Raw genomic sequence first — 14,284 nt, 5'->3', positions numbered from 1 at the left:
CCCAATTACATGGTGTTGTGGACACACAACACACGGATTACATACAGAGCCAACGAGCACACTGTGATAAAGCGGCAGCGTAATTGAAGGAGACAGAGGAAATGTTAGACTTGTTAGTGCTACCCGTGCTGCAGTGCCTGATGTGGCTGCTCCCCACCAGCCTGGCCTGTTTGCTTTTCTGCTCGGTTTCAAAGTCTCACTTCACAAAACTCACTCTCACAGAGTCAGGTAACTTGGCACCTTCTTTCTGCAGTGCGTTGAGCAAGTTTTGAGCAGGAAAAGGAAACGAACATTCTTGTTTAACTTGCAGTGAAGCCCATAGACTCATCGAAGTACGTGCTGCCGAATGAGGACTGTTGTTTGCAGGATTTCTGCTATCAGACTGGGTTCTGTCAGAAGCCTGTAATGCATCTCCATTGCCCAAAAGCAAAAGGTATTAAAACCCAGAAATAAAATAAATGAGCTGGTGCCTTTTCAGATCTTATTCTCCATTTACCTGTCAGTAAACATGTCTGAATATTTCTTTCTAACTGAGAATTTTGCAAATGCTGCAGTGTCCCATGATCAGACAAATGTGACACAAAAGCAGCCTGGTGTGCCTCAGAAAGCTGAATGGCTAGCACAGCAGACCTCTAGTAACTATGGTAGGTACTTACTAAGACTTGGGGAAAAGTGTTAATCCAAAAAAATATTATACCACATTATTTCTCAATTTGATTAGCTGTTTGTGCTAATCAGCTGCAGAAATGACATGTGAAAGAAAATCAGTCTCTGTTACCATCAAAAAACAAAGGGCATCTTCAGCATACGACATGTTCTCCCCTTCCCCTTTCATTTTAATCCATTCAGACTGTAAACAAGAAGCATCGCTGTGGGTATTGTGCTGATGCACAACTAGTAATGTATGCACATTATGAAAATGCCTTGTACTTAGAAAAATGGACATTTGCATAGTGGTTTTCCTTTCACCATTGATAAAATAGGACACTAACTTCTTTTAGGCTGGGATGTAGAAGGTGTTATTGCCATCAATTTTATGTGTTTAACAAAACCCTCAACATTTCTACGTGTTTTTCCACTTGAAATGTGGCTAGAAAACATTAAGACAGCTACTATTTTACAATGTACTTCTTGAAGTACTATTTGAGGACATGAAATAGTTAATATTTCAGATAATTCTGTTGGGTCGTATAACTTTTTCTAACATCATTGCCAGAAGATCCTTTTGGTTCATGTCTAGCACTTAACTGGAACAGAGCAGGGAGATAAATTGTAATGAAAGTATTATTATTTCAGATGAATAAGTCACCAGGCATTCTGATATTCATTATATTCTCTTAATTGTATCATTAATTGAATTCCAAGTAAGAGAAACAAAATCTCTGTGTACTCTGTAATTTACAGAACTGAGAGTGTTTCACTACTGATCTGACAGCCTGGGATTTCTGCTTTCTGAATTACTCCAAGGAACATGAAAGGCTGCTTAGAGTTCCTGAGTTTTTAAAATAAAATACTCGTATTCTTAGTAGTGTTCAAAATTTAAATCCTTTCCTTTTTTCCCCAAAGTGTCTTCCATAACAGTTGCATGATTTCTTCGAGCATTAGGAATATAATAGTGTTTTTTCTGCCTCTCATCTAGTCCTGAATACCTGTATTCCTATTTGAGAGGGTGGAGAAGGGGGTAAAGAATAGTGCATAGGTATTACTTAAACACACACACACAACGGTAATTTCTACAGGTTAATGATTTTAATGTAGTTGCATTCAGTCTGGAATAACAACTCTCTGTCGGAGAACTACAGTGGTGAACATGAATTTGGAGCAAGTCAGAAGAGAATAGAAATGCAACTGCATGTAGTTAAATTTGCACAAGAAGTTTGAGGAAGGAGAAAAGTAACTGCTTTCAAATCGTGACAGGATTGCAGAATGAGCATTCTTTCCTTTAAAAAAAATATCAGATTAGTAGTGGCTATAAATCAGCTTTATTCTTCAGAAGGAAGAAAGCAACTCCATGCGTGCCTCTAACCAGTTTGGGCAACCGGCAGAGCTGTGAGTTAGTAGAGCAGTTCCTCTGGGGTTGTAAATTGAAGGCAGTAGAACTATGACAGTTCATACCAGTGGAGGATGTACCACCTCGAAGATTGCTGATCCCACGTTATGCATCTTCCAAGTAGTCCTTGGAGGATCCTTAGACCTGCTGCAGTCTGCTTCTGCTTAGCTTGCAAGATCTGATAAGGATCACAGCCCAAGGTGGGAAGTTTGCTGGTATAAATAATATTGTCTGTAACCTCACTTTCCTGATTCAGCATTTTGGATGTGAATAGCTTACAAGGAGAGGACTTCTAAATGAGAGGACAGTGCCTTTTCACAGGGGAAGGGTATATTGGGTTCTGGAAGAGGTGCGAGGTATAAGGCTGGGGAGAACCCAGCAGAATACAAGCTTCCCCATATGATGTTGGAGAGTCAGAATATTCTGGAAGTTTTCTGTTTCTCACAGTTTCATGGTGTTTCTGCATCTGTTTCTATGGATTTGGATCTTAGTTGGATCAAAATGAGTCTATGGCCTTGGAGCAGCTAGCAGACCACTGGAGGAGGATTTATTTAACACACTCTTTGTGTGTTAAAAATGCCACTTTTATCATGTGCTTACCCCTTTCAGGACACATACTCTTAAAAAATCATTGCTGGGAAAGCTTCATACCTGTGACAGAAGGCTTTGCAGAATGCCTCTAGCACACAACTCTACCTGAAAGTGTCCCCATTTGAAAACCAAAAAGTTCCTACTGTGGGAGCTGTGTACTCTGCCCAGCCAGAGCAGCAGGGTTACATCCCTGCAGCTTCAACTGGGCTGTAAGACTGTCAATCAGTGCCCTTTGCAGTGTTTGCCCTTTTTTGTTCTGAAATAATTGCTGTTATCATAGATGCTTTATTGCCTTCATGTCGTGATGGTTAACATTTAAATATCAATGAAATAGTATGTTACTAAGTCATCTGCGCAACAGCCATCTGCTAGTTATCCCTGAAATTTGTGTTTAAGGAGTATATTAATTCAGCACCGATTCTTAGAAGGAGGGTTATATATTTTTGATGAATTATGGGAAACGTTTGCTTATTAGGGGCAAAACCTGAGCCGCTCTCATCTGATACTTTGTGAGTAGAAATACTGTGCAATTGGAGTAATGCTTTGTCTGTTAAACAGAAATATTTTAAGAAGTTTAAAAATATTTTTGATTCATCAAATCAGACAGTTTTCCTCATCCAGGTGAAAAATTGCACTCTACCCTCAGTTAATGCATAAGGAAGCTCCTTGTCACATCCTGTTCTGCCTGAATCCAATCCACATCCTTTTGAAATCAGTTGAAAGTCTCCCTGGAACTCCTATGGCTTTGTTTGGCTCCTGTAGTGCCATGTGTGACCTATACAGGCATCAGCTATTTTTGTCAGCTGGCTTTACATGTGGCTTTTATTCATCAGTGTATACCTAAAATCTTCCAACCAAGTGCATAGCTCATTTTTAGGTAACAGGCAACTGAGGTAGAGGGTGAATTATATTTTTACATTTACAGAAAAAAAAAAAAAAATGATGGTGCAATTAGAAATTCTATTTGTGAGCCTTGTTGGAACTTCCCAACATGCATGTGCAAATGCAGATAGCAAATAAATATAGATATTGAGGGCTGGGTGTGTTGATGTATGTATATGTATGCACCCTTGCAGGAGGTTTTGTTCACTTTCTGAAACTGTTGTGCATGCGTGTTTTTGCTAACTGTCCACAAAAGACTTCAGTGTGCATCACTGGCTAAATAAGGTGATGCAGCAGTAGCAGCTGTAGGACAGAGAGGTTCATTTTGCACCGTATAAACTACCACAGTGGGGCATTTGTGTTGTCATCATGACATCGGCAGGAATTCAAAGGTAGAGCTTTCCAGGCCTGCAGCTGTACAGCGATACTAATTGTGTTCACCTCCAGCGCAGAAGCCGCAGTAAGGCAGTGGCACATGCAGGCTGTGATACACAGCTGATGAAATGACTGGGCTGATAGCTGTAGGACCTTGTCTTCAGGTTTACTTCTCAAGTTGTCAGGATTTCCTTCTTCTTCTTAGCCAGTGAATTTATAATAGAATGTGTTTGAGTCTTTGCATATTGAGAAATTAAATACACAAATCTGTAATTTTGTACACCCATTGATTCCAATACTTTGCAATGTATTTCTTGTGCAATTTTTGGCAGCATCAAATTTTCCAGAGGATGTGGAATGAACACTGTATTTTATACTATAAGCCATAAGGCACTGAGGCCTATAGCTTTTACCAGCCTGGTGTGTGAACGTGTGACTTAACTGACATAGATCTCTGGCAACAGATCTCACATGCAGATTCCAGATTTCCAAAACTTTGCTTTTACTGACACAACTTGCTCTGCTGGCAGATTTGGAAAGGAAGAGTAATTTTGCTCTGTTGGTGTAGTTTGCTGCTATGGGTATGTCAGCTCCCAAGCTGGCTCCAGATCAATAGTGCATCTGTCTGGTAGAGCACTGTGCTGAAATACCAGCTACCATCCTGCTAACGAAGTGGTCACGTTCTGTCTTGCTGGGATGCAGTGCAGCAGCAACACCAACATGCTGCTTCCAGCATCAGAGCCTGCTCACACACCTCTCTGGAGCGTGGCTGTGTGCAGCCACGTTACTCTGCAAACTCCTGGCTTTGCCAGTATGCGTGTGTGTCTTCCTGCATGCCAGAAAAACAGTCTTAATAGGGTATAATCTAATTTAGCTTTAATCTGCTCATGTTGTAAATGATGGTTTTGCCAAGGGATTTCTAGGCAGAATTGTAAAAATGTTTTTAAACTGGCAGATGACCAAGAGGGCTGGTTAACTTCTGTAAAACTCTTCGAGAGCTTTTGATTAAATGTTCTATGTAAATGCGTAACATCGGAACAACTAAATAGTTTGGAGAAATGTAATGCGCCTTTAGCTTGCTTCAGCAGGTATTTTCTTCAACACATACACAAACATACAAAAGCACTGTCTCCTGCCAAAGTGGCCCTGTGGAGCGCTGGGCTCCTTGTATAAAGCAGCAGTTGCTCCATGCCATGGTGCTGTGGCCACCACGGGTTTCAAATGGCAGCTGCAGCCAGTGGTGGGACTGGCCACACCAGGACATGGAGTCATCACTGGCACCATCAATTCTCATGACAAACTGGGCTACTGTATTTGCATGTTTGATGCACTTGGAGCACAGCAGTTATGCTCTGTCGGAGTGTTTTCCATTTCCTGTGGCATCTTGGTAAACTTTTTAGCTTCTAATTTGCTAGAGAGTCATTGATATAATTAGGAGCCACATAAATGGGAGCAGCACGCTCAGCTGATGATAATCAAGTCAGTTAATTTTTCATAAGAATTGCTAAGGGGGTCCCTACCAGTAGCTAAGATCATATTCTCTTTAAGCTGTGCTTTGATGGAGCAGCAGAAATCCTTACATGCCTGGGTCATGACATGTTGTGTTATGGGCTGTTCCACTACCCATAAATTTTTTTCGTAAGGAAACCAAAGAAAGGGTACCCATCCATCCATGTGTTTTCAAAAGGGCAATTTGAGCTGTCTGTCTGTGTAAGCTGGCTGCACTAACAAGCCTGTGAAAGTCAACTCCTTTTGTGTGAGAGTGAGCACTTCAAGCGCAAAGCTTTCATGCTGCAGTGTGCAAGTTTGATGTTCCTCCACTTGAGTTGCACCAGGTTTTCAAGCAACGTGGCAGCTTAACCAAAAAGTATGACCCATTCCAGTAGCTGATAAAAACTCACCTCCTGTACCCCTTGGTACTCAGACATGGCAAATAGTAACCTTCATCCATTCTTACACGGCTTGGTTGATTTGCCCTAGCAGTATCTTCTTTGATATGACACAAATTGTATTAGGTGTTGGTCAGCATGTCTTATTGCTCGCAGCCTGGCAGATTTATTATCAAGAGTTTTAGCCGTTTCTTTCTGTAAACAGTGTGTTCCTGAAGACATGTAAATAATTGATCAATCTATTATTCTCTTTTTTCTTTTTTTTTTCTCTCCTAACAGTACTCTCAACAACAACAACATCACGCGCATTCCCGTTACCAGTTTCAATCACATGCCCAAGATCAGGACTCTGTGAGTAATATCTTTGTATATTATAATAACAACAACAATAACTATAATAGGAATTATTACAATAATGATATTGATACTAATAACAACAATGACAATAATGGTGTAAGCCAACTCTTTGGATATCTGTTTTCTTGTGATACTCTTATTTCAGTCTCTTCCCGATGTGAGCAGTCCACCCTGCTCTCCTGAGGAGCCGGTGGCTGGAGCAGCCTGACCCTGGGAGGGCCATGGCAGGCAGGGCAGGATCTCCTGTCCCACAGGGACCCCCGACAGCAGGGGAAGCCTCAGACACCTCTGTGGGGACGGGGACAGCCGAGGCCAGGCTGGGACAGCAGGCAGCAGCTCAGACGGGCCCCCAGCCATGCGGGGACCCCACGGCTTTGGGGGGCTGGGGCGGGGGCTGGGCTGCAAGCCCCGTCAGGGCTCTGTGGAAGTCCTGGGCCACCGCAGGGCTGGGACAGCCCGGGGAGCCCCTGGTGAGGCCAGGCAAGGTGGGGAAGACGGCTGAGGCCCCCAGGGCCCTGGCAGTGGTTGCACGGGGATTACCCAGGGTTAAGTATGACACAGTTTTATCAAGCTCTTGAAATTACCTGGAAACGAAACTGGCATTATTTTTTTTCCCATGGGAAAATCCATAATGTGAAACGTGATCCAAGCTGGAATATCGTCAAAACTGTGAAAACTGCTCAGATGGATCAAGTTATTTAATTTTGTTAATATCCTGTGTTTAAATCCAGTTTCTTCTTTTCAAATTCAGAATACTAATTTCTGAAATAAGAATTTTTTTTAAGAACTTGAAAAAAGCTTCTTTTCCAGATACTTTCTGAAACAAAATGTCACTGATATTGATGTATTTTTAATAAAAGCTTCTCTTATGTCAAATCCATTTTTCTATAGCTGGGCATCATTACACTGGAAAAGCTCTGATCAACTTTGGTAGACCAAAAACAAAGACTGTGAAATTAGACTGTGTGCATTTGTATAATTTAGGCATAGCCTACCAAATACATTTTATTTAAATAAATTATTCCTTTGAATTCTTTTAGGGAGTATGCAACTTCAGGAGAAGTCATGTTTAAACAAAGTATCTCTGGTTTTTTTCCTCAAAAATCTCAAACCCAAACAAGATGTATTTAGTCCTAAAAGCATAGAAAGTGAAATAGTAGCTAGCGTGAAAATTTTCTGTGACACTGAAAAAATAAAATGCTTCAAGGATGCCACATACGTCTGTGTAAAATCATATTAAATAAGTTAGCAGAGCTGAAGAAAAATGGCTCTTACTCATGTCAATCTATGTAAGATAACCTGTGATTTAGATTTACATTCTTCATTAATGGTGACATTCATAGATCTTAATGTAAGTAATTAAATGGATATTAGATGTTTGTCTTTTACAAGAGAAGGGATAAAGAAGATAAAGTGTGTAGGGTTAAGGTTCCTGGAGATTTGTCTTTTCTCATTCAGTCACAGTGGTCTAGAACATTTGCCTGGCTTCTTCAGATTAGTCAGCCTTGTCTGTTACCAGAGCTCAATGCCTTCTGTCATTTTCTTTTTAGTTTAATTTCAGAGATGGCTTTGTATATAGCTCCCTGGAGACTTACGCTGACTAATCCCCCTCTGCTGTAATTAAGGGGGGGGCAGGGGGGAAAAGGGAAGGAAGTCATAAATAGGATTTATAAAGGGAAGCTTTTATATTGAATTCTGAGAGCCACATTTTATAGAACATGAATGCTGAACCACTCTAAAAGGATTTGCTGGAAATTTAATTTAGGGTCTATGGCTAAAAGGGCACCTTTGCAAACTTGCGTTCGTATTCATTCACCTCATGTTCTGTAAAGGCAGTTTCATCAATATCAAGTGGCATGTTTCAGTCTCCAAAGACTGCCAAATAACATGCAGTACCCTTCTTAGCAGTTCAATATAAGAATAAAAAAAATTTACATAGACAGGTGGAAATACAGTAAAATGGTTTAGTTTTCTGTATTTCCTTCCATCTGTTTCAACAGATGCAGAAAAGTCATGAAAAAAGCAATTAATATAAATACAGGAATCAAATAGCATTTCATAATTTCTTTTGCTGATTCCACATATTAAAAATTCTTCCTCTGTCTCCAAGTCATCCTAGCACTATTCACAATAAATAATTTATTAATTATAATTATTAACAAAAAAAATTTGCATAGCTACATATTACACAGAATTTTCTGATTATCTTCTGTTCAGAATTTAGGCTAATACTGTTTTGATTTAACCAAGTTTTGCGTAAATGCATAGTAATACCCTAACAACTAACATACATCTGAGCACATGTAAAACTGATCAGTGATTGTTCACCTGTGTGAAATATTTATATAAAGGTATTATTTGGAGGAAAATGTTAATATTCTCTCTAGTTTCCTGAGCTTTGTTGCCCTTGATAACCTTTTCTCCTGCATTAATATACAACCTCAGTGAATAGTTTGCAAAAAGGGAGAAAGCTGTCTGAGGCGTGATGGCTGAGTAAGACCTACTATCTAATCTCTAGGTTGTTAATGCAAATTTAGTCCAAGTGGACCATGTTCATTATAGTTTGGTGACTCTGCTGTTTTCTTTAAAAATCATCATTAGTTTGTACACTTTCTCAAATAGCTTCATACTTGGACATGATGGGGGTTTTTTTTGAGAAGCTCTTGTAGGGAATCTTTGGTCTGAATGTTACTTAAGTAGGGCCAAGCCCTTTTTCCCATCCAGCTGAGGCTCAGTGCAGTGTGGATAGTGTTTTCCCTATGTGTCCCTTTTACACACTAGCAAGATCCATTAGCAGGACATTTGGGGCTGCCTGTGACACAGCTGCATCTGCTGTGGTAGTTCTGTGGATAATAAGCTTTTTCTTCAAAACAATCTGCTCATTTAAGAAGAAGAGAGAAGGAAAAATAAAGGAAAAATGAAGGAACAGAGAAGGAAAAATAAAAAGCATATTCAACTTGAACATGACCTCTCAGGGGAAGGAAAGAAAAACAAAACAAAACAAAACAAAAACAAACAAACAAAAAAACAACAACAACAAAAAAAAGACCAAAAAAACCCAAAACCAAAAAACCAAACAGGAAAAAAAGAAGTGCTACTAAGGTTTGAAGCACTTGAAGAATTCTTTAAAGAAATCAGTTCTGTGCTAACCTTTTTTATTTAACTGTCTTTTCTGTTGCTAAGTTTCATTGATCTTTTAGCCATGATTGGAAGTGACAGGAATTAGTTTTTATTGATCGGCTTTCCTTTGCTTGAAACAGCTTTATTTATGTTAAAGCATGTCTCCCATACCTATTTACTTAATGGTAAGTGTCCTGTTGTCTCTACATGTATGAGTGACTGCTGAGAGAGGTAATTGCATAATTTCTTTTAATTTTTTTTTTTATTTAAGGGTAAACTGAAAGTGTACCAAGTCACTTCAGTGCTTTTCATGTTCATAGGGAATTGGTGTATGAAGTACTGTGAAAAGTCTTTTTGTGGCTATATTCACTGATATAATTATCAAAAATATATTCTAATAAGCTGCTTTGGTAAGCTTGATAGGCTCTCTAAAGAGTCTCCTCTCAAAAGCAAACTTAGAATATCCACGCAAAAAACTTGAAGAAATGACAAGGTAGGGCTCTGCTGAGGCGGGCGAGCTGACAGGGGGGTGACAGTTTGCACTACCAAAATGGGAAAACCCAGAAACCAGCTATATGAACTTAATGAGGAAAAAAACCCAACTCACAGAACTGGAAAGTTGCCCCCTTTTGTGAAATTACTCCTGCTTGCTTACATCCATATGGGGGATGCAGGGAATGGCATGGGATGAGCTCCACTTCAGTTCCTGGAGAAAGATGATTTTGAGTGTCATTGTTGACTGCTGTGGTGGAAAGGGATAATACATTGGGGATTTAAATGAAATGCTTACTCTCTGAGTTAGAACAGTCTTATTTAGTGTGATTTCTGACTGGACATTTGCTCTCTTTTTGTTGTAAATGTATTTATTTGTTTTTTTCAAACAAAAAGTGTTACAGGCAGATTAATGGTTCATAATAACAAAACGTTTTACTAGCAATCTAACTTACTGCAGTGTCAGTTAAATAGTTTCATAATCCCTAAACACAAGATCTTCTCACCATTCTTCTAAAACAATTACGTTTTACAGTGCTCCCAGGAGACTAGCATCTTCCATCTCTACAGGATAAACTCCTAGTTCCAGATTTGTGGTCTTTTACTGTGACTGCCCACCCTAGACGTACAAATCTGGGGACTGTCAGCCCAGGCACCACTGGTGACCTGCACTGCTGCTGTGCAATATGAAGATCTCATAGATAGAAAGTTAATTTCTGCGGTGAATGGACAAGGCTAAGTCTGTGCACACCAATTGTGCAGGGTTTTTAAAATGTAATGCCTGTAATATTAGTGAGTAATGCTTTTTCTAACCATTTCTGACAGGATTTTCAATCTGGTTTATCATTTCAGCTTTGTTATAACACTGCAAATATATGACTTGTTACAAGGAATGAAATAATTAATATCCTGGGCTTTTGTTTTGACCTAAAGTTTGGTAGCTATTAAAATCACCACATTGCTTCCTGAACGCATCATCATTTTGCAGACTTCCCCCCATGATGTGATAATGTTGCAGATCTCTAGTGCCAGGCATGAAGCAGGCTGGGAAGGGAGCTGTGTGGCTACATTTTCCATTACAAAGAATGGCCCTGGCGTTGCTGTGAGGCATGACACTGTTGTAGACCCCTTCTTTGTTATGAGTTGAAAATTCCTGTCTAGAACCTGTGTACTTGCATTAAATTGCCACAGTAAAAAAGGCATTGATGAATTTGTACAGGCAACACAGGAACGTACAAGGTATCAATAGCCTCTGGTGTGTGAGGTCTCTTCCCCCACCCCCTAAGGAAAGAAAAGAGGGAAGAATCACCTATTACCTTGTGTTTCAGCCTAGTCCTTGTGCTTATACAAACCATCCTCTGAATTCCCTCAAGGATATCACATTTATGCAGTTATTTCTGATATGAAATCACAGGCAAAGTGATTACTGGGAGGGACCTTACATTTCTGCATGCTCTTTTCTGTAGAATGGCCAGCTCATGATTACCTGTAGGCAGGTCATTATTTAACTTTGTTCTTCCAAGACATTATAAATAATAGCACTAATTTATATGTGGACATTTGTATATTACATGGCAATATAGACAGTTAAGACCTGACTCAGCTGTAACCAATAACCTGCAGTGATCCTACTGAAATTGCAGCGAAGAGCCAGGCAGACTTGTACTTCATTGTGTCTTACGTTTAAAACCCTACCGCTAACTTCAGGGTTGTTCTGCCTTTTGTAGGCGGCTTCACTCCAACTTCCTGCACTGTGACTGCCACCTGGCCTGGCTGTCTGACTGGCTGCGGCAGAGGCGCACCATCGGGCAGTTCACCTTCTGCTTGGCACCTGTGAACCTGCGGGGCTTTCTGGTGTCAGAGGTTCAGAAAAAGGACTTTGTCTGCTCTGGTAAGGATGCCAATTATTCATTTATTTATCAGTCAATATCTACCTATATTGATATTCACATAGAAACTATGAGTGGAAAATCACTATGTTGTGTTTAAGTGCCATTCTCTAGCAGTCCTGTTTGTTTTTATCATTGCTAAGCTGTATGGGAGTAGATCAAATAGTTAATTTTTTCAGCTTTATAAGAATTATTGGATTCCAGTTAACATATCAGTTCTCCAATTATTTTTTCTACTTTAGCATTGCCAATGATACCAGCATAAGAAATCAATTAAGTGTGGATAATTTGGTATTTCTCAAGGGAAGAGATCTATAGCTGACTGGAATACCAAAGAAAGGAAATAGAAAATGCTAATCTGACTCTGTTGAAAAATGATTGGGCTATAGAACATGAGGAGCAGATTTCATCCCAGGGACTGAAGCAGGATTCTTAAGGAGCCAGTGCACTTCACTGTTCTACAGGTTTCCGCACTGATAAATGAGGCTGATGATACACGGCCAACTCACAAACTACGTGCCTATATATTGGGCCTATTCATCACGTCTCTGGAACTGCACTTTTGTGATAGAAATGCATTGCCTTAAAAGAAGAAGAAAGAAAGACTAAAAGAGAGAGAGAAAATGGAAAAATTGGGGAAGGAAATCTCTGAAATAAAGGAAGAGATATGACATGGCAGGGTGCATGGTGTGGAAAAAAATAAGGAAGAAACCAGACAGAAGTCTGGAGATAGTTTTGCAGGCCAAATGCTAAGTAACACAGGGAGCTTGTTACGAAGCCGATGAGAGTTCTAATCTTGATAGACTGTGAGTCTTGTGGTGTTGTGTCCTTATCTCTCACAGCCTGTGAGCCCTAAAGCTTTATCCTCATGGTACATGGGTTGACTGATGGAAACACAGTACAAGTGCCCATGGTAGAAATGTTTTTAGGAATGCCTTTTTTCTGCAATTTCACTTATGTGTGTCAAAGAAAGAAAAAAAAAAATTGGAGTTAGAGAAGAAGGGTATGATCCCCTTAACTATACCATGGATGGTAAATTAATGCCCAGCCAGCCCTGCGTGTGTGCAGAAAATGTTATGGGCACATGGAAAATGAAGTTGTGCACCAGTGATTTTTGTGACGTGATTTTCAGGAGTGCTGAGCAGCTTTTACGCAGTAGTGGAGATTTGATGATGCCCAGAATATCTGATAATTACATCAGAAGTTCAACTAAAAGTTTAGAAATCTGACAGTCTTGGGAGGGGAAAGATAAAATAAATGGATGAATGGATGAAGCTATTAGCAGAATCTAATTTTACCAAAGAGGCAACCGCAGTATTTTTTTCTCATGAAATGAAGTTTCAGATGGGGCATGAGTTCAGCTATTTGGATTCATGATACAGTTAAGTGAGGGAAAAAGAGTTGTTTAAATCAGGACAGGAGATAATAATTGTTAAATGAGAAACGTAATGTGACAGTACTTATCTAATCAGAGTTTTCTGTGCAGACTATGACTTCCAAAAAAGAAAATGGTTTTAAACACTTGCCTGTTGGACCAAGAACATAGAACTCTCAAGTTTTTCCTGCATTTTTTTTTAAATAATAAAAATTAAAGGAAGGAAACTTCCAGTGAGACAGTCCCATCAACTGTATCTCCTAACCATCATTTTGGAAATGAAATACACTGAAAAAGAAATGTATTGAAGAGCTCATTTTAGTGTAGAATATAGCAGAGAACTCAGTGAGTGCTAGTTTGACAAAAAGCTACATGGACAGCTAGTTTAAAGAGGATATAGATCTTCTGTGCTCCTTATTACAGTTCTTGTTCCTGATTTTACAGCATAATTTGTTCATGTTTGACTATGAAGTCAAACCAGGACAGGAGGTGAATAGCGAACTGAACTTGTCCCTCTGCACAGGAATTTTATACGATTTAAGCTTAAATGAATCACTGTAACCAACCTCAAGCTGGCAGTGAAAGCTGCCTTTGCATTGTATTTATGAAGAGCTGAAATACAATGTAGTGAACTACTCAGTTTAAGTATAGGCTCAGCATTTCAAGCACTTGTGTGTTTTTATGGCAGTGGTAATATCATCACAGCAAAAGAAAACGCAGCTTTTCCTCCACTGTAAAATGGGCTTCTTTAGAACATTCCAGTTCAAAACTTGTGCTGTTGCATGCTTCAAAGGAGAAAGAATAGAATCAAATAATTTGGAGAAAGAAAAAAAAATAAATAATTTGGAGAAAGAAGAAAAACATCCTTGAAAAACTGACTTCTGGTTATTCTTTGAACCCTATGCAAGAATAGGGTTTTTTTTCCTAATTTTATGACAAATGTTCCTTTCAAAACAAATTTTGAATGCTATATACCAAGGAATACCCTAAGTTGAAAAAGAAGTGAAACACTGCTAGAGAGGTGCCATAACTGGAACCCAAATTGCTTGATTCCTTGTGGACACTATGCTACCAGTTTTGCACAGTGTTGTTTATCTCTTTTTAGGTGCAGAGTCTCTCAAGATAATGTTGCTGAAGTCAGACTTATGTGCAGATATATCTGTGTAAACTGAGTCACACTTATGTCAACTGAGAGTCAGTCTTTCAAAAATGTTGTTCAGCTTGTGCACATAAATTATAAAAATTTTAATTGAAATGGCACTTG

At 39.4% G+C, this 14,284-nt stretch overlaps 1 protein-coding gene across 1 annotated transcript in view; it reads left to right on the top strand.

Annotated features, from left to right (window-relative positions):
• SLIT3 (slit guidance ligand 3) overlaps positions 1–14,284 on the top strand; it is a 530,317-nt gene that overhangs the window by 313,380 nt on the left and 202,653 nt on the right. The window contains exons 8-9 of the mRNA XM_040604595.1: positions 6,067–6,138; positions 11,484–11,647. Coding sequence (XP_040460529.1) covers positions 6,067–6,138; positions 11,484–11,647 — 236 coding nt within the window. The remainder of the gene's footprint in view (positions 1–6,066; positions 6,139–11,483; positions 11,648–14,284) is intronic.

Source organism: Falco naumanni, chromosome 8 (assembly GCF_017639655.2).
Source record: "Falco naumanni isolate bFalNau1 chromosome 8, bFalNau1.pat, whole genome shotgun sequence".
NCBI lineage: Eukaryota > Metazoa > Chordata > Aves > Falconiformes > Falconidae > Falco > Falco naumanni.
The sequence above is the reverse complement of the archived record's forward strand: the minus strand, read 5'-3'. Positions and strand labels throughout refer to the sequence as shown.